Source organism: Amblyomma mixtum, chromosome 3 (genome assembly GCF_055824585.1).
Source record: "Amblyomma mixtum isolate Tamu chromosome 3, ASM5582458v1, whole genome shotgun sequence".
Taxonomy (NCBI): Eukaryota; Metazoa; Arthropoda; class Arachnida; order Ixodida; family Ixodidae; genus Amblyomma; species Amblyomma mixtum.
In genome coordinates, this window is record NC_143014.1 from 34,680,113 (window position 1) to 34,701,129 (window position 21,017).

General features: G+C 41.5%; 1 protein-coding gene across 2 annotated transcripts in view; it reads right to left on the minus strand.

The window, feature by feature from the left end:
- Positions 1–459: 459 nt before the first annotated feature.
- Positions 460–21,017, minus strand: part of Rcd5 (microspherule protein Rcd5) — a 35,960-nt gene continuing 15,402 nt past the window's right edge. The window contains exons 3-15 of one of the 2 annotated variants that reach the window (XM_089578666.1): positions 14,488–14,588; positions 12,772–13,017; positions 11,221–11,262; positions 11,027–11,107; positions 10,841–10,950; positions 10,653–10,761; positions 9,818–9,956; positions 7,401–7,476; positions 6,067–6,095; positions 5,892–5,984; positions 4,041–4,123; positions 1,709–1,924; positions 460–1,057 (exon numbers count right to left, since the gene is read on the minus strand). In XM_089578666.1, the coding sequence (XP_089434792.1) occupies positions 977–1,057; positions 1,709–1,924; positions 4,041–4,123; positions 5,892–5,984; positions 6,067–6,095; positions 7,401–7,476; positions 9,818–9,956; positions 10,653–10,761; positions 10,841–10,950; positions 11,027–11,107; positions 11,221–11,262; positions 12,772–13,017; positions 14,488–14,588 (1,406 nt within the window). In that variant the 3' untranslated portion in view covers positions 460–976. Of the gene's footprint in view, positions 1,058–1,708; positions 1,925–4,040; positions 4,124–5,891; positions 5,985–6,066; positions 6,096–7,400; positions 7,477–9,817; positions 9,957–10,652; positions 10,762–10,840; positions 10,951–11,026; positions 11,108–11,220; positions 11,263–12,771; positions 13,018–14,472; positions 14,589–21,017 lie in introns of both variants that reach the window. The other variant, XM_089578665.1, reaches the window with a different exon arrangement.

Sequence of the window (21,017 nt, forward strand, 5' to 3'; positions counted from 1 at the left end):
CATCCCTTCCTGCATTAATACTGAGCAGGAAGGGATGGAAGTCGAGACGTGCAATTCAGGAAGCTGTTTAGATTCCCCGAGACTAAAAAAACTGAGAACCCCTGGTTCAATACTCAGCACTTCCATGCAAAGCAGCACTGATGGCGTCATCATAGCAAATTTCAGCCCAATGCTGATAGCCCTTTAGAATAGCTGCACTTCTGGTCACTAAGCTGTCTCACAGGACCATGTACTTAGAAGCTACAAGGGTATGCTCAATGCACAGCAAGCATTGCCATCAGTGCAGCACCTATGCTGGGCCAGTCACATGGCACAACATTGTCTTCCAATGCATCTTCTTTCAAACCCGCTTACGGTGCTTGGAAACATATACTACACTTTCAGCTTCAGAAAAAAACGCTGGCCAATAATGGCATATGATTTCCGTGATGTTTATGACACAACCAAATGAGAAATGAATAACACAAAAATGTTGGTTTGGTTTATTGGTTTACTGGGGTTTAACGTTCCAAAGCGACTCAGGCTACGAGGGACGCCGTAGTGAAGGGCTCCGGAAATTTCGACCACCTGGCGTTCTTTAACGTGCACTGACATCGCACAGTACACGGGCCTCTAGAATTTCACCTCCGTCGAAATTCGGCCGCCGCAGCCGGGATGAAACCCACGTCTTTCAGGCTAGCAGCCGAGCGCCATAACCACTAAGCTGCCGCGGCGGGGCTAACACAAAAATGCGATGAGGGTTTGAACAAAGGAACAAAGACTTCGCAAGGGTGGGCCCTTTGACATACAAGTAAAAGACTCTTTGCTATGGGCAACGAGACATGTTTACAACTCTGTAACACATGCATAAACTTGACACAGCTGCCAGAAAAAAAAAAAAATGAGTTTTACATTTCTGAAAGAGTGAAATGAACTTTTTTCTTGTAGTTCCACAAAAACACAGTGTCAAAGAGGGTCTTCTTTTTCCTTGGTGTCACTATGATGACTGAGGTACCTCCTGACGGATGACACTGATCAGGTCCAAGTTCACGAGGAACACAAACCTCAGGCCAGCAATCTGAAAAAGATATTAGGAGCTAAGTTACATATAGCACAGAAAGGCATTCAGCTCTCAGGTGAGGCCTTAATTCTGGACATTAAAAACCCAAAGTTTACCTTTCAGATTTTTGCCTTCAAATAAAACAAACTGAGAAACGTCCCAAAGCAACTCAGGCTATGAGGGACGCCGTAGTGAAGGGCTCCGGAAATTTCGACCACCTGGGGTTCTTTAACGTGCACTGACATCGCACAGTACATGGGCCACTAGAATTTCACCATCATCGAAATTCGGCCGCCGCGGCCGGGATCGAACCCGCGTCTTTCGGGTCAGCAGCCGAGCGCCGAGGACAAGAGCTGTTTAGACTGAAACACTTAAAGCCTGTGGTAATGACTTTTTCCGCATGGCATGGCTCTACATACAAGCTTTTGGCACCTGTACATTCACTGTAGACCATTCCCACGCCCCAGTACACTTGTTCCACCTAAGTAAAAGCCAGTGCCCTAATGTACATTGTGATAATCCTGTCACTTCTGTACTAAGAAAGTGTTCGTTTTGTAAGCTGGCTAGACTGAGAACACAAAGGAAGAAAGAGAAAGGAGGGCACTAACACCCCTGACAACAACAACAAAAACAACAACAGAGAATATGCGTACTTGGGCGCTACCTTACCTCAACAACGGAGTTATTGTTCAGCTTGTGCTTGTTGCCAGCCAGAACTGGCTTGCCATCAATGTAGATTGGTCGCTTTCCTTCATTGGCAATGATAAACTCTCCTGTGTTGCGAAGCTTGATGACACCTTGACGTCGTGACACTTTCCAAGAGGGGCCTTCCAAAGACAAGTCGACGTCAATGGCATTGTCCTTTGTCATACGGCCAATAGTAATCTGAAATTATGATAATTTTCAGTTCAACTGCAGCTTGTGCACGTGTGATTTGAAAACCTTTAAAGGGGCCCTGAAAAGAAAACGGAGCTGCCCGGTTTTAATTTTAATTGCTTCAGTAAGCATCAGACATGCCAATTCCTTAATATTTCAGCACAATATTAAATCTACATTTAATAAATCCCGCTTGAAATCCTAACCATTTTGTGTTCCTAAAACGACTACGCGACGTCATAGGCCGGCATAACCGTTAGTCAATTACATCAGCTTAAGACTTTTAGAAAAGTAGACACATCTTTAACTTTTGTTTGTCCTAAATTAACAGATTTATACTAAAGTTATATATAAGAAAAGGTGTGTGTCAATTATTTTACTTGCACACACAATTGCACTCCATGCAGGAATAGCATGTGATCAACATCGGTTCTAACACTCCATGACCCTGTCACATCTGTTCAACTTTTGTTTGTCCTAAAATAACAGATTTATACTAAAGTTATATATAAAAAAAGGTGTGTGTCAATTATTTTACTTGCACACACAATTGCACTCCATGCAGGAATAGCATGTGATCAACATCGGTTCTATCACTCCATGACCCTGTCACATGTGTTCCTTCAGTTGCTTGCCACAGCTGACCGCTCTATGTCATGGCTACGCTAGGCAATGGTTTTTGGCATGCTGTGCACGTTTGAGTGCTTGCTATCCCAACTATTAGTATTGTCAGACAGTGCTGCATGATGTACATGATGGTTTTGGTTTATGGGGTTTAACATCCCAAAGCGACTAAGGCTATGAGAAACGCCGTAGTGGAGGGCTCCGGAAATTTCGACCACCTGGGGTTCTTTAACGTGCAATGACATCGCACAGTACATGGGCCTCTAGAATTTCTCCTCCAAAGAAATTCAGCCGCCGCGGCCGGGATCGAAACCGCGTCTTTCGGGTCAGCATTGATGTACATGAGTGAAAGCAACATTCAATTTCAGAAGTTGCCCAGTAAGCCACAGTGAACCTACAAATCAATCACACGCCCAATCATTTACGAAATACACAAAATATAAACTGCCATTACCACCATCTCTGCTTAAAGGCTGTGCCTAGTGCTGGGCAGAGGTCACTAGCTGCATGCAACGATCCTGTCCAATTAGCCGTGTTCCAAAACGGTCTCTTCCTAGCGAACAGGCAATCCTATTATGAACTTCAGTGCAGTTGCTGCCAACCAGGGGTGCGTCTGCAAACTGAGAGGATGTTTTCGAGCTAAAAGCTCCATCACCGTGACTTTGGGAAACTGGTAACAATAAGTGCGCTTAATTCCGCTGGGCTAGTCTCCTCAAAACAAGTTTGACAAGTTCTCAGCACACTTAAAAAAAATTGCATTTGCATAATCGCTTGCTTGTTTGGGCTCATATTCTGCACACAGGTGGCATATGGAAGTCAGTTCTAACTTATACTACATTTGGATGGGGTGCTTACCCGCGTAGGTCAGAATCCTTCATTAAATCCTGATCGTCTACATAGAGAGAGAAACGAAACGAGGTTTCGCAGGTGTGGTTCAGGTAGTGCCATCTCGAGCCTACTGGAGGAACGAGCAATCTATTGCCTCAGCCTCCACTGTAGCCAGGTGCCGCTACCGGTACCGTTGCTGCGATACTTCGTTGTTTTCATTCGTTGTCGTAGCAGACGAACAGGTTTAACTTAATTCTGATGAAACCAGGTAAACACAGTACTCACAAGTAGTACAAAAAAATTCAAGCCTGAACAAGCTCAGCCTTTGTCGCTGCTGTTATGTCTGCCAAAGTCGAAACGATATGATGCTCCAACCTCGGTCAACTATGGCTCAACAGGCCTCACTACGGCGGCATGCTGTGCCAATCACAGAATTTTTTGATTAGCTGACAAGATGACGATTTGCTTTGAGTTCAGGGGGACGTGCGCAAGGGAAACTTCAATTATGCTTTTGTCGCTATTAAAATCAACCCAGACGATGGAACGAATCAAGGCATGCTACATGATGAAGGGTCAGGATTCCAAATACGCACATCATCCAAAATTTTCGGAGCACATTTTACGACTCCTTTAATGGAACCGATTTGTACAGCAGCACTAGCTCAGCACTTACCTCTTTAGACCGCATAAGGTACCTTACAAGGCGACCACGAAGTACAGCTAAGGTTTGGTTGTCAAAATCAGCTGGCGATACACCTGTAAAAGCAGACAAATGAAGCACAAGGACGGACCCTGACATAAATATTCTAACATGCTTCATGACAAAACAAATTGCAGCTTGAAGGGCCCCAACCAGATTTTTGGCATTTTAGATAAACGGGTACAGTGTGTAGATCAGGCCACTGCATTACCTCTCCAAGTATTAGTCATATATGCCACGAAAGATTGTAGAAATTAAAACCAAGGATACAAGGCCCAAGGCCCAAGGAATTTCACTGGTCCATGGTCCTGACTGACAGCCAATCTAAAGTGATTTGAAGGTGATCACTTCAGGGTTAATCTACCCGGATTAAACTGCTCTGACGCAGTTATTTTTACAAGGAGACTACTATGAATGCAAGAGCTTAGCTAACCGAAGGATTGCTCTATCTTGCGCCGTCATGTTTACTGCAGATTAAGCAAGCGTCAGGGGAGGATAAATTTGTTGGTTTGTTTCAGCTGGAACAGACACAATAACCTCCAAAGTACGCTAGACTGTACAGGATGCCTGCCATGTAGTCGACAGCATTGTGCAGCTACTCTTTTTCTGTGCTGCCAATTTATGTCTGTGGAAAAGCGAGCACGTTAGTTTTCCTCCATCTTGCAACTTGTTGGCAGTAGAGAGGGAGCTGCAAGCACGAGGCAACAACTTTGAGGCCTGTGTGGTAGGCTTATGAGTGCTCTTTGCGGCATCCGTGGCCCCACGGCCACCAACAGTGCGCCAACTCTTAGCGGGCAGGGAAAATCCGGTCTATGCTCTCACCACTTGCACTTTACGGCAGTATGGCCTTGTTCGCACACCTTCCCTACCCTAACACCGTGATGGGGACTAGCCTAAAGCTCCATCCCCTTGGTGCAGCTTCATCGTAGCCACCCTAGTTAGCCTATAAAGGGAACATGTCTGATGTGCCACTGTGCTAGCGCCATAAGACAGCATGCGTGTTGCAAAGCACGTGGGGAATTTCGGCTTTGAAAACGTGAGACGCGTGCACGTTCGCCGCGGCTCCGCTCTTCACCAGCGGGGCGGAGCCTCACAGAGACCTTATCCCACGAACTCCTCTTGTCCAGAGCCAGAGCGTCTCCCCTGGCCTGGTGCAGGTGAACATTCACTTATAACCTGGTGATGAGTCGGACATTCTCGATTCCTTAGCATACTCCTTCCGAAAAACTTCTGTACGCCAGCTGCTAGCCGGTGTTATTGTTTTAGTAGCAATAAATGCCATTTGTGTAGAGAACACGTCGTCTTCCTTTGTTCCCAACAGCACAGCCCGCAATGGTTGACTTGCGCTTTTGTTGCACTCACAATTACAGGCTAGGGTCGTGGTTGGACAACCGCAAATAAGCATGGAAACATATTTCCGTCATTTGTAAAACCCAACAGGTGGGATTGTAACACAGTGTATGTGTGGCTGGTGCAATGACTAATCCGTCAACATACTGTCTGGTAGTGCAGCAGACAAGAAACAGTTCCCAAAGGCAAATCATACAGATCATATTAAGGGACATGCACTCCCGTGCTCCCGTTCATAACGGACCAAACTCATTTTTGAATGCAAGAGCACAAAGTGCTCATAGTGTGACCTACTACTTACAAAATTTTTGTTGTTCTTGTGCTCATATCTTTTGCCAAACCACTGTTCTGACCCATGCCCAACAAAATTATTCCAGCGTGAATTCTACTAATTGACATATTACAGGATAGTCTCACAATTTCCAAACACATGAGCAAGGCCTTTGGCAGAGGTAAAGAAATGGCATAGCTTACCAATAACACTGTCCACAAGCACCTGCCACTTTGGCAATTCATTTTCTAACTGACGAATCTCTCTCTTGGCATTGCGGTCAACCAGATACAGCTCTGTAAAGAAATGAAACGTAAAAACACAGAGCAAGGTACACAGCAGCACGCTGTCATAAGTAATAGACTTGGGGACACATACCATGCTCCAGGACTTCATCTTGTGGACCGCTGCATAAAAAAGGAGATAAAAATATGTGTAGTTTTATGGTTCAAGAGTCAAGCTCAGCCATATAGAGGCAGTCACATGTGCACCCAACATCAAAAACTTGTGGAAACCAGTTTTGATAAATAATTTTAATTTCTTTGCATCCAGGGTACACTGCTTGAGACTTATTGGCGCACTGAGTAATTCACACCCTCAGAATTAGGCTGCATACATCAATTCCAGGCTGTGTGCAAAGATTGGGCTGAATTTTAATCCTTTCACAAGTACTGTGTCCCGTAAACTAGTGATTGATAATGTACAGTCTAGGTCAAAAGTGTTAAGGCTAAAGGCTTTTCGCCTAAGCTGTATAACAGAGCCATCTGAAACATGACTCAATCCATCTTTTTTACGATTCAGAGATCTTGCCACAGTTAATAAACTTCGATATATTTGCATCGAACTACCTGTGCATCTTACATGATCAATTTTGATTCTGCTCGGAAAAAAGTACTGCCTTTCATTGCACTGCAATGTTTCACAGACTAACTTTTTCTTCCTGTCGGGTTTTAGCCTGCAAATGAATAGCCCTATAAAATGGATTGTACTAATGGCTCGTATGTTCCCTTTTTGTTCTCTTCATTTCTTCGCATACATTACCATCCGCGTCTGTAGCATTTTTGTGTTCATGGTAAACCTTCTGTACTTCTGCATGCACTCAAACTGTGAAAACATTCTGTCAACCTCACAGTTTCCATTTAAAACAAGAGCATTACAGCACATTGCCAATAGCGTAGGGTTGCACCTAACTAAATGGTCCTCACTGAGTGAAACCTGTGCTGTTGAGGCTGGCTTCCAAATGCATACTTTTGAACTTATTCTGGAGAGAAATAACACCTTGGGTAACAAATTGAAGCTTCCAGTCCCTGCAGCTGATAACTGAGGAACACTTTCTCAAATATGCTCAGAACAGTGCCTTCTCTCTGCTGATAGCTTCATCTGGTTTAACGCTATTTTTATCAAATACTATACGGTTTTATCTGAAGATGATGGGCACAACAGTTTATATCAAAACGTTCACAGAGGCCAAGGTAATCACAGAGATAATTTTATACAACCAGATTTTCTAATGCTTTTTCAATGTCTAAAGGCTCATTAAGAGGACTTCTTGCACCTCACTTTCCTTATACTGTTTATACGAAAGTCACTGCCTTCATTGCAACAGTTATGTGCTGAGTGCAAATGCTACAGAACATTTAGCAGAGGGCACCTCACTTAACTAATCACAGTTAGGTTGCCACAGAATAACTTATACGAACGATAATACTTGCCTAAGGTCTTCATCGTCTATGGCTTCTTCAGCATCGGAAAAGCTCATTGTGTCTTCCCCCCTCTCCCGCAATGTAGCTGTACGAATAAAAGAAGAGGTGCTCAACACACACAGAAAAAATAAAAAGCTAGTAAAGAACTTTCAAATCTTAAATCTTCAAAAGTAAGTCAGTTGCCTTCGGGATCCATATCTTACACACTGAAATCAGTACCTCCACATAAGTACACTGGTGTAAACAATCAACACGCAATCAACAATATGTACATAGTAATGGTGTTTCTTTGAAAGCCTGAAATTTGAAAACAGTTCCTGACCACAAGAATAGCAAGGTCACTAAAGTTCACAATTGTCAATGGTTGACTAATACAATGCCAATGCCATAGCTCACTATTAAACCTTGTAAAAAGTAAGCACACCTGAGTTACTATACTAGTGGCAGTGGGTTTAATTCAAATGAACTGATTGCTCAAGAAGTGAACAACAGAAAGCGCAACAATTTTTAACATCCCCTACTGCTACTTCTGCTTACCCTTAAAAGAACAACGTGTTAAGTTAAGGATAAAAATTAATTATTGGTAAGCTGGCTAGTTGACCAAAGGCTTTTAACTCAACCGCCCGGCTCAATTTAGTTACAAGATCTTATTGTTGAGTACAACGTACCATTTTTCATTACATTTTCATCCCATTTAGGACTATGCCTACAGCTGAAACATATGCAGACTAACATTACTCCCTCAACAAGTCAAAGTTGCTGCATTTACTCACATGATAAAACACACACATAATAAACGCACCTGATACATTAGCCATTAAAATTTGAAAAAAATTGTTGACCATGGTGTAAACTTAACCCAATACAATAAATACACTTCCAAAATGAGCACCAAGATTTGGACAAAAAAATGCAATTACGTGAGCAAATGCTGAGCCACTTTGAATTTCTACATGTTATGTTATATGTTATCAAACTTAAATCTTGCAGACATTAACGTTTTACTTGCCAGTGCTCCAAAATTGGAACATGTGAAACTTAATATTTTATTTCCCTTCAAAACACACCCTCCTCAGAAATCTTTGTTTTCGCCTATACTGTATGAAGATTGTGGAAAACATCGAACTTTAGTAATTATTGCTGACAAATTTAAAGCCTGAGTTATTACTTGGAAATGGGTATATTTTGGGCAGTCACATCCTAGTGTCTGTGGAGCCCTTTCAGAGGAAAAAGAAAAGCTGAAATGAACAAACAGAACTAAAGTAATCACAAACAGTTGATAATTTCATGAAATAACAATAAAGAACTAAAGCCTGTGCATCTTTCACTGGCAGCGAGTTTTATGCAATATGCCTTTTTTGGAACACTGGAGTTTGGCAGTGACAAAAATCAGACAGGCAGTACTCCTACCTTAGAGTCCCGCATTACTCCAGCTGACATAAACACGGTCCCGTTCTAGTTATTAAATGTGAGGGCACAGATTGGCAGGTTAAGTTAGTGGACAGTGCATTCAAGGGCGGATTCTCAAGCTTACGCTAAAAATGTTGGACCCGCCTCCCTTCGGACTATCACCTCCTTGCTATGTCTAAGAGGCACCTCGAAGCGTTTTAGATGTCTTCACGACTATGCATCCCACCCGATGACGGCAAAGAATGCGGGAAGCGTGAAGCGAGAGAGATTGCATGCAGGGTATGGTCACCCTCCCCCCGCATTTCCCCACAGTGTGCACCCAGCCTGAAGATGATGAGGACAATGCAAGGCACGCACAGAGGGTGATTTGCAAGTTAACAGAACTGAGCCATTCGTGGATCATCTTGGGACATGCGTATCATGGCTATGCTGCAAAAGCCATTGCTCAAGAAATGCTTTCCTGCCTGCCATGGCTTTTGAAGCTCTGATTTTGACAGAGCTCACAAGATTAAAGAAAACATTATTCAAGCATAATGGTTTTCTCTACGAATGGCTTTACATAATTTGTGAAGATGTTGCAGGCAGCCATAGAATTGTCTTCAGACAGAAAAAATAAATTCATACTGCACAGACTATGTATAAAAGCATGCTCAGATGACATCTGCATTCTGCATATGGAAAATGAGAATGCTCCAAAAATGAAACATGAAAAAAAACCCCCAAAAAACACGCTTAATCACTGTAAATGAGGCTACATTTGTTTTCACAGTTATTTCAGAAAGCGTATGTGAATTGTCAAAATGAATTTTCGCCTTCGAACCACTGCTGCACAGTGTGGCTTTAAACAAAGCACCATTACAGAACAGCACAATTTTGTAGAATAATTTTATGGTGCCAAGGCATTAAGCAGCAGAACAATCCAAAACTCAGAAAACAGCACTGGGGCACTGGGGTGCGTGCATGCGTGCACGCACGAAAAAAAGCGCAAAAAATTCACACGAAAGAGGAGCCTTTACCTGCTTGGTCAGGCAAAAGGAAGAACTGTCTCATCAGCATCCAGTGATTCAGCAATGTTTTTGGTGTGCGTGCAGGCGCGAACACATCCACATGCTTGTCAAGAAGTTCTTGGAAGTCCTCAAGAGTTGGTGGCACTGCCTGAAGAGGGCAGGAATAAGTCGTCGCTGACCAATGTAATACCCGTGCCACACGGACAGATTTAATGCCATTAAGTGCTTACTGCCTTAAGTTTTAATGGCATTCGTGCGGTGCCACACGCATAAATTTAATGGCATTAGCCTTACTGCCATTCGCGACCTACTGAGTTCACCTCAACTCATTCGCCCGTGCAATGCGTACTCTCGTTCCCATTCCACACGCAGAAGAGCACACAGCTTTGTTAGTAACAACGTCTTAACCAGTAGTAAATGGTTAATTCTTAACTTTCAGTCAGATGAGGCATCTATACCGCATTTTCGATGCGAAGAGCGCCATTTTAACCAGCCTTACTGACAGTTACTCTCGACTTGGGTGCTGACATGCGAGTTTAGGGCTACTTTTTCGACTTGTAAAGCAGGAACAGCCGTATTTTCTGGAAAATCGTTTTTATATTACATTTCAACAACATTCCCCATATATTGTGCTCATCAGCAATGTTTATATTCAGATGAAACTTTTGACTACCTTGCAAGCGTTATCGTCATCGTCACTTTCGATAATGGCATCAAATGTGGACGTGTAGCACCAACTCCGAAAATAATGGCATTAGCAAACTTAAGGCCTTAAGTATTTATTGCCATTTCTTGTGAGCGTGTGGCACGGGTATAAATGGCACTCAAAGTGCAGCAAACATACCGATGGTAGGGTGCACAAAAGGTTCTCCTCTTCTATACTGAAAATGGCCTTAGCCTGCACGCTCGCCAAAACATCTGGATGGAGCTGTTTCATTGCAGCCACAGCCATTCTGGAGACATTAAGCCTAGTGTAAGAACCCTATCACTAGAAAGCAGAACCAAATAAATGACAGCTAGCAAAGTACTTACTTTGAGATGGCTGGATCATAGAGTAAAGCATACCACCGTTCTTTGATTTCTTGCAGGGTAAAATTGCAGGAAAATTTGACTCCACGATACACAGTCTCCAAGTCATTTGTCTAGCAGTAAAAAATCTATGTATGAGATACATGCACACGGAGATGGTAAGTAAGCTGATTAACAGTGATGACATACCTGCTCAACACCCAGGCACAGAGCATAGTCATCCATTGGCTTCCAACGGCCGAGATCTTTTGTGACCAAGGCCTGGGTATTCTAACAAAAAAAATGCATCGCGTAACATTTTAGCAGTGGAATTACTTACGACAAACTCACAGCAATGCTAACACTTAAAAAAGAAAATGGAGGGGAAGTATCAGGGAACAAACCTTGGAAGACTTCTTCACCCGTTTTGGCGTTGACTTGGATGTCTGAAAATAAATTCATATTTTGACGAATATCAAACCAACAAATTTTGCTATACCCTCATAACCACAAAACAATACCACCACTACACTTTAAATATTCTGGTTTTTATCAACATAAATTTGTTACAGATATGAGTGGTTTGGTAAATTGGTACAGTAGGAGGTAACCAAAGCAAAGCTGTTAGAAAGACCTTATTGCAAAATGCCTAATACAAACACAAAAAAATTGGCAGAAATACAACATTATAATTATGTTACAATACATGAACAATAACAAACATTTGAGACAGCAATGATAACTCATTAAAATTAATAAGAAACAACATAATGTAGTTACAACTTTTCTAACAAAAATCTTTTTATCTCATTAAAAAGCCCATATGATTGAACTGTTTTAATGCATGCAGGTAGTGAATTCCTAAATGTTATTGCTGAGAACAAAAGGGTTTGCTTGCCATAATTAGTGTTGACTTTTGGAAGCAGAAAATTGTCATTCTGTGAAAATCTAGTCAGGTTTTACTGTTTTTGAGGCAAGATGATGATGGAAGTGTAGTAATAACAATGTCTTCATTACGAGCACTGAAGATGAGATAAGCTAATGTTAATTGAAGTAGACGCAACAATGGGGAAAAGGTAATTATTCTAATCTAACTGAATGATTTTGTAAACGGCACATCCTTGAGGTATGTGTAGCATATGTATTTCCCCAGGAAGATATGCATTAAGTTAGGTGACTGTGTAGAAATGTAAAATAAAGTGCACAAAGAATATGTTGCTGAAAGCAATGACATGTCCTAAGAAGCACCAGAATACCGAAAGCGACTTTTTTGCACGATGGTTCCACGTGTAGTTAAATTTCAGATGTTCGTCTAGTATGATGCCAAGAAATATAGACAAGCAACCAAGCTAGAACGAAAGCAAAGTTAATGGCACAATGAAACAGCAGGCACTTATCCAGGAAGGCTATTTCTTTTCCTTGAAAATGCAACTGAAGGCTCTGCTTGTGTTGTGTCGCATTGAAAGAGCATGACGAAGTTCACACACCATTTGAGCAGCAAAGAATTTGCACTCAAGACAGACCAAAGTTAACCGAATTGAAAGCTACCACAAAAAAAGTTGGTTTCAAATGAAAGATGAACATCTAATGGATAACATTAAAACAGAGGTTCCAAAAGATGCTCGCATTAAAAGCACACAACACTTTACCAAACATTAACATCCCGCTTGGTTTATTTTTTTACTCTAACAGCAGCGCCACCCACTCCAACGAGCAAAACACAGCTGCCATCCACTATGTTATGCCCAGCTTACGCTGAAGTCCATCACAACTGCCCACTGAATTAAAAAAAATAGGTCTTACTGCAAGGCACGGTGGCTGTCCTACATCTTAGATACCTGTCTTGAAAAGCAATCTCAAGTTGATCCCACATCTAGGCTACTGTTAACCAAGGAACCTTGAGGTTACCGCTGAGTCTAGTTGCTAAAAAAATGGCATGACAGCACCAAACTTGCCTTTTTCCGCTCGGAATAAAGTGGGACGATGGGGTCCACCTGACTGCTGTCCGAGTAGGTGGCAAGCACTGATGCCGAACTAGAACTGCTGACAGCGGCCACACTTTGGGTCACTGAAGTTGAAAGCGGCCCAGGCAAAGGCCGTGTTCTTGGAGTCTTGACGAGGCTGCTCTCAACAAGCTCATCATCGAACTTTTTTCGCTTGATGGAGCGGGATGAACTTCGCCTCTTCTGCAAATGTTCAGGCTACAGTGGCAAAAAGAGGAAAAGAAGCAAGAAAGAGGCCAACATAAACAAGTATGTAACTTAAACCAGATGCATAATGAGAAAACTAGTACACATACAGTAGTTTTTATTTCACTAATTGGTCCAAAATATTGGTTTTATGAAATTTAACATCCCAAAGCAATTCAGGCTATGAGGGACACCGCAGTGGAGGGCACCAGTTAGTTTCGACCACCTGGGGTTTTTCACATGCACTAACATCGCACAGTACATAGGCCTCTAGCATTTTGCCTTCATCTAAATGCGATCGCCGAGGCCAGGATCAGACCCACATCTTTCAGGTCAGGAGCCGAACACCATAACCACTGAGCCACTGCGGCGGTGGTCCAAAATATGAAATAAAAGAAAAAAAAATTAGCTGAGGTTTAGCTCTGGTTAAACCGGGCAAGTTGCGTAAGCAAGCAGCAACTGTTTTGCCTGAGGCGAACGCACATATTTATTCCCCGCTTCCCTCCTGCTTCCTCTCTCCTCTCTACACATTCTGCCACATGCGTCAAGAGCGCACGACTAGGCGCGCGGCACAGTGACGGTTCTGCCGCCTGGTGGAGCACGGCTGAAACGGTTGTTATGGCAACGGCACTCCATCTGTCTGACCTCGGCTACCGCTGGGAGCTATGCAACGGCTCAAAACCTGGTGCAGTACTGTTTACGCAATAAAAAAAAAATCAGAAGCCTCAAAAATAAGTCTTGTTCACAGAACTCATGTTGCTATGCTTGGACACAGATATGAAGTGCTATTTCATGTTACTATATTGACTAGTTCTCATCTAAAAATAATTTTATAACAACTGCCAATACAAAACTCCACAACTGCAGTTACGCCCAACAAAGTCACATCTAAGTGAATGAAACCACACTGTTGTTCACCACAGAAAGCTTCTTTTAACAAGCTTCAAGTAGTAAAGCCATACGAGAATGTGAAAAATTCCAACAAATATTGCCTTACGCATGTGAAATTACACTCCGCAATGCAGTTCAAGCTCATTTTTTCTTCAAATTAGCCAAGTTCAAATTTGAGGACACACATGTAATTCACACTGTGAAGTTTTTAATATTCCACATTAGTAGCCTAGATGTAAAAGAACCCCTGGTAATTCTCTTGTCCTCTACCAAACATTTCGAGCGTTACTTACCTCAAACAGTAAATAAGCCCGTTTGCTCATGAAATGATGCCAGAGGCCTGTTTCGGCATGGCCGAAAAAAAAAAAAAATAACAAGCTTCGGCTGGTAGTAATCAGCACTTGAGCCACGCCTCTCAAAGAGCTAAGTGGCACCATTTCTTATGTGCTGAGAAGGTCTCAAGACATTCGGTGCTTGTGATGCTCTGAACATAGAGACCTCTTCGTGCAACATGAACATGCCTCCACGACATGCCAGTCATGCTGACAGAATGAATGCGCTATAACATCACCTTACCAAGTAAGTGCTGACCTTAACACTAGATTGGGGCACAGCGGGGGCAGGCCTAGGTGCCGATTCACCATCAGAATTTGAAAAAGCACACTTCAGGCTTCCAATCGTTGGTGGAGATTCTGAAATGAATAGCACCATGCAATACAGTTAAACAAGGGCAAAGATAGAAGTTACAGCAAAAATCGGTCGCTAAATTTGGACCATTCAGAGCCCCATTGCACTTCCAAAATCCTTTCAGCAAAAAAATGCACAAGCACAGTGCAAGCTTTGTTTTGCATGCGAACGACCCTGGCCATACAGGCCACTAAAGTTTGATTTCTTCCTCTCAAAAAATCCTAGTGGCAGAGAGCAGGTAAGAGACTGACAGCACACTACAAGGAATGCCTAGAAATTTTATTTCAGACAAAAGCAGTTAACAACTGTTACAGAAGACAAATTCTGAGAATATTGCAAAAACTCAGATTTTAGTATAAAGTGCAACTGTCAACTTCACCACAGACAGCAAGCAAATACATCCATATGTACGTTTACATAAATATATGCATCCTGTAAACTTATCTCCAGAGTAAAGAGGAACCGAGATCCATGGCAAGGAACAACAAAAAAAAAGTACACTGAAGCCTAAAAAAGTTTAACAGCCAGACTAGATCTAGCTACAGATGACATGTAAACCACTGCCAAAAATACACAGGCCACTTTGCCAGGGTTTGCAACAGTCGACTAGCTTTGCTATCAAGTGTGCAATGCTCTTCTAATTTTGTAAGGCTGCAAAATGTGAGAAGGTCAGCTCTCCTCTTTATCTCGTATTAAACCTAGGATGTCTCGATACTGCTTCTTTTGGAAGAGTGAAGACCCCCCCTGTCCGACTGAAAGATGCCATTTTGAATCACAAGGCTTGCGCCGACCGCTGCACTAGACAGAAAGGGGCTAAAATTCATTCCGAAATAGGACTTCGATGCGTGAAAGGAGTATTGAATGCTCTCATGTGTCAAGACGCAGAAATGAGTTCCAGAGAAATATTTTGATGTGGATAGACGAGCCCGTGCTCCAAAATGATGAAGATGCCACCACCTTACCAAAGAAAGCTGTATTGAGTTAAACCCAAAGACCACTACGCTCATAATGAGGAAGGCTTATAAAGCATGCAAGGTGCCATATTAACAATTTTGTTGCAAAAGAATTTTTCTGAGATGCACAAAAGGAGGAAGAAATTAAGTTTTTATTGTTTACCTTTTGCCATTTCTCTCAACTAAAATTCTCTCTCATTCTTCCTCACCCTGCACTTCCAGAAGCTCTTCCCAGCTTACCCTGGATGCTCTAGTTTCACCACTATATTGAGAAACGATGCTGGCACCAGCAGTGGTGAGCACTGGCAATGGCTAAAGTGGAACACCCATGAAGAAAGGAAGGAGACATTATTTTTTAACTTTTGTTTGTGATAGTTATCCATTGCACAGGGCCGCGTAACTTGGCTGAGGTGCGTGCAGCAGCATACTCTACCCAGTGAATGTGTTGTTGCTCCTTGCTGTAGAAGTTGTTCAGGGCCCCTTTAAGAGTGCCAAAGAAGCCTAAAAAATATGACATGGAGACTGCTCCGACCACACACAAAGTGGCCTGTGCACTTTTAACAAAGGGTCAAACATCATAAAACCACACCAGTTCACAAACACCTGTTTCATAGTATTATGCACAGGATTAAGCAAACCATGGTACTTGGCTTGCTCTGCTTCCTACTGAGTCTGCAAGTGCAGTTTTCATCACTACAAAAGTGCAGCACTACCAAATCGATCAGCCAGAACTTTGTGGCTTCTCATGCATTTTACAATAAATGTGCATGAAAAGCAAGGAATGTTAATGTTACATCACTCAAGATTCATATGCACACACTAAAATATATGCATACAAACATACAAATACCATATATAAAAGCACAAATTCAAATGAACATATTCCGCACTGCTGTGTAAACATGCATTTGCAAGAAGAAAAGCGGGCGTTCAGAACTAATAAACAAAATGAAAGTTCAAGCACAGATTACCCAGTGACATGTATGGTGCATACTCCTTCGGACTGCATTTCTATACCAATGTTGCAACAAAATTGCAACAACTTTTTTTTTTGGACACCTTGTCTTTACCTGTCACCACATGCTTTGCACAATTAGGTCCGTAGATCTTATGCAAAAGTGCTGCCATCTGTAGGTGCACAAGTGAACCTGTACACAAATGGCACACTTAAGGGGCATGCAAGCTGCGAATTTCTATGGACTTGGCAAGCAGCTGTTTTGAGCACAACTCAGCGCAAGCGAATTAGATGACTGCTGGAATTTTAAAAAGCACAGAGCTGTGCTGTGAAGGATCTGTTAAACAAAAATTCGATGAATTGAAGATGATGTCGTGACTGTAGTGGGTAGCAGAACTGCTGTCAGAAAAGGTCTTATGTGTGAAAAGCTGCAAACAGGTTGTCTTTATGCAAAAAAGCAGCTTGGTTTTTGACTAGCGTTCTTTCCTTATTATTGATAATTGCAGCAAATGAAGTGAAATTAGTACCACAGGTATATAAGTTGTTCCCTTAGTGTGTGAGTAACTTATGCCACAACAATCACTTTCCTCTTATATTAGGTGCAATCAGTTTAATGCATTACCACAGCTAAGTTCTTATGATTTCTGGCGAGAATTGACAGTGTAGCACTGGTCCATAGAGATGTTCTTCGTAGTGAAAACATATAATGGATGGTGCCAAGGGCAAAATGCTGGCTAATTCTTCCTGCAGGAGAAGTAACACACTGAGTATCCTAGGTACTTAGTTCAGGCCCTGACAACAGGCAAAAACTTTAGCGCATGCACTGTGATTCTATGAAAAATCACCAAACCTGTGTTAGACAGCTTTAAAAGTACAAGAAAATATAATGGAAGCTTTACATGCTTATGGCACCCTTTTTTCCTTATCTGGGCATAATTCTGAACCATGGATTCAAGACGACATCATTCCTTCACTCCACATAGGCTATCCTATAAAAAATCACAATTTACATGAGTGGCAAAGCAAAAGGTCAACATCCTGGTTTTAAAAAAGCCTTCAATGTGACTGAGTACAACATCCACTAAGTGTACTATGTGACGTAAAGCTAACAAGTGTGACTCAAAATGTCAACCATAAAATATGAGCCTTGACAGGCAAAACATAACTTTGGCAATCTAAAATATTATTCGCAAACTGCAAGCATTTTAAGAAGGAAGTAGCAGTAGTTATTTGGCCTAACTGCCACAAAATGTGGCTTCTAATTGCATCAGAAAAGCAATTATGAATACTGGCACCATTATGCAAGCTTACTGGATTTATTCCTCATGCTTAAGTGTTAAATTGTAACACTATTGCAACGGTGCCAAGGCAAAGTAATGGCTTAATTGCATGTTTTTACTGCCTAACTTGTCACATGTTAAGACAGTGCCAATGACAAGATATCATTCCACTACATTTTTAATGGCTGACATTCTGTCTTTTCTAACTTTATAACACGCGATACGGCACTAGAAAACAACAGAGCCCTTATGGCCCATGATCAGTGCCCCACATTACACTTACTGCAACAACCAGCTGCTTTCCAGACAATTTCTGAACACAACGAGGGCAAGTGTGACGACTCCTAGATGGCAGCAGTTTTATATAAGGTCCATAACGAATCAAACCATAGTTATTAGACGGATGCAAAAATGAATTTGCAAGGGCAAAAAATAATAAAGTTGACTAAAGAGGACAATTGAGCATGTTGGTATTATGTCACAATGAAGACAGAATGTAACACAACAGAAAAAAGATGAAGACAAGAGGACTTTTCCATGTCCGCCATCCTTTTTTTGGGCTGCACTACATTCTGTAAGCAATTGTTACTCCATTCATTAGCATTTACAAGCAACTGAACCTAGCAAGTGAACAGACATTCCAAGAGCTGCAAAAGACACATAGGGCTGCAAAAATATAGCTTGCCAATGAACGTAAGTCCTTCTTCATAAAAGAAAGTGAAAGAAAATGCCTGTAGGCACCAGAAGGCGCACCCTCAAGCAAAAAAATAAAAAAGACTTGCAAAAAATTAGCCACTCCTGAAATGCAGCAATTGATCCCTGCTTTGAAATTATATTCAGTTGCATAATGCTACAACTGCGTTAGAAAAATGACGACTAGTATGCTTAGAGTCACTGGCTATTTTCTTCACAGCAGAAGGACAGAGCCTAGAAGGACAGCTGCAATAAACAAAGTGCTCACAAAACATAAAACAATAAAAAAATGAATAGAAGCTACCATTCTCAAGACTTTCTTGAACACGAGAAAAACATATCCCAGTTAAACTGCCCAAGAAAATATTGACCACACAACATTCTGAGAGCTTTGCACTTTGAAGAAAATTGCTGAAGAGGCAGCTTTTTCAGCCACTAGTAATTAGCATGAAGCTTTCAATCCACACCCCCCAAATAAATAAATAAAACAAGTGTGCTAACCAGTAAGACAGCATTCATCTGTAAACCCATGCCTTCCTTTTCTAATCAACAACAAAGGTTCACTTAACTCTCAATTTATAAAATGTTCTAAGAAAGAAAATGACAGCATCTGGTAGACATAATTAAAGAAAATATTATTAAACTTCAATCTAAAAAATGATTCTCCTTCAATAAACCTTACAGGATGATTTCATAGCATGCTTCTGAAATATTTTTCACTTCCCACTAGCCTGAAGTGCAATGTGAAGACAACTGCTGCAATAACAATAATGCTGCATGTATTGCATGTATGCTGCAAATATAACTGACAAAAGCAGCAACGGCAACAGATTGCTTCACTATGCTATCAAACATGGATCACCTATTTATCAGTGCAGCTTTTCAGCCGTAGAATTTTTCCGATATATCAAGACAAAGACGTATTAACCTTGCTCCCTAGTGGCACTTAAACACTAACGCTGAAGTCAAAAACTGAAAATGTGACCCACAGCCTGGTAAACACGATGTCACTTTTCATACCCTTAATGCTCTGCAGTCTTTACTGCAACATAACACAAGTGAACGCTACTCCTACATTCTTTTAAAACAATGTTACAGCAAAAATGAGCCTACTTTTCAACAATGCAAAAAAAAATAACTGGCAAATTAATAAGACAGAAGAATGCTATCAAGCAATGACAAGCAGAATAAATGCTAAGAAAAATGAAGTGTTGCAAAAATGTGACACTAAATTTGCTCAAAAAGAACACAATAGACATATTTAGCAGCCAAAGAGAGATAAAAACCACGCACGCCCCTAAACTGCAATACAAGAATGGAAGGACTCAACCTTTGTAGGGTCCTTCTTTTGTTCAATAACAGATCTCACTGCTTTTCTTACACGTGCTAAGTATCACATAATGTAGAGAAAAATTTCTACAGAACACCTCAGCATAACTAGTAGGTGTAAAATACAAATGTACAAAAATGAAAAAAATTGAAATGTTGCAAGGAACGCACGTAATTAGATATGGACGGCAAACAAAATGTACTCCTTACAGTACACACTGCTAACAGGAAGAAAGCCCTGGGGTGTTGAACCAATTCAGTTCAACGGCAATGACCAACAGATGAAAAAAAAAAAAAAAAGAGCTGCTTGCACTATAACCCATACAAGACATATCTCCTTTTTTAAAAAACAAGAATGCTAACAGCCACAAGACAGTGACTCCTAGTAGGTGAAATTTAAACAAACTTTCCCCTTCACACTATACAAAGTAACACACCTGGAGGTGAAAATCCATTCATAAACAGCTGTGGCACTGCAGCAAAGCAGATTTTTGAAAACAATTTTCCTGTAAAATTGCCAACATTCAGCTTAGCGTGGCAAGAAGCTATCATAGTACACAGGGCCTTTCATTTTCAAGTAAAACCTGTTTCCACTTGATTCTTACATACCGAGCGGATTTCTCAAAAATTGCGTTAAACCCGATGTCTACTTGAAAATGCGCAGTCAAGAAAATGCAGTTCACCAGTACGCAAAGTTGAAGGCACTGCACAGAAACTGTTGGATGTCTTGTACTTATTTTAAAGCGGTGTTGAACTGTTTGGTATCTGCAACCTCTTGTTATCCATGGCATGGCCTGACTTGAGGATAAGTTCAAAAAATATGCTCTAGAAACCTGGGGCCAGAACACCAATAGTGACCGGACAACTTCCTGGTATCACTGTACTAAGCATTACCCATGTTAACAACAGTCCGCTGCAATGTCGCCGTGTCTTTCAAATGGCCTCTTTGATGCTGGATGAGGTTTTCACACCATGCAAACAAATGCAGTGAGGTCCATTGCAGAGTGCTAGCACTATATGAGGCAATGTTCGAGGCGAAATGATTGTGATAAATGAGAAAAGACTGAAATATCTGATTTAGTAAACGGCTTCTTGATGCAGCCAGCCATTATTAGATTAATACAAATATGCAAGTAATACAAAAATGACATTTCAACAAATGACAATTACAAGGATAGTGAGAAACAAATTATAATGACCAAGAATAGTAGTTTTCAGCAAACC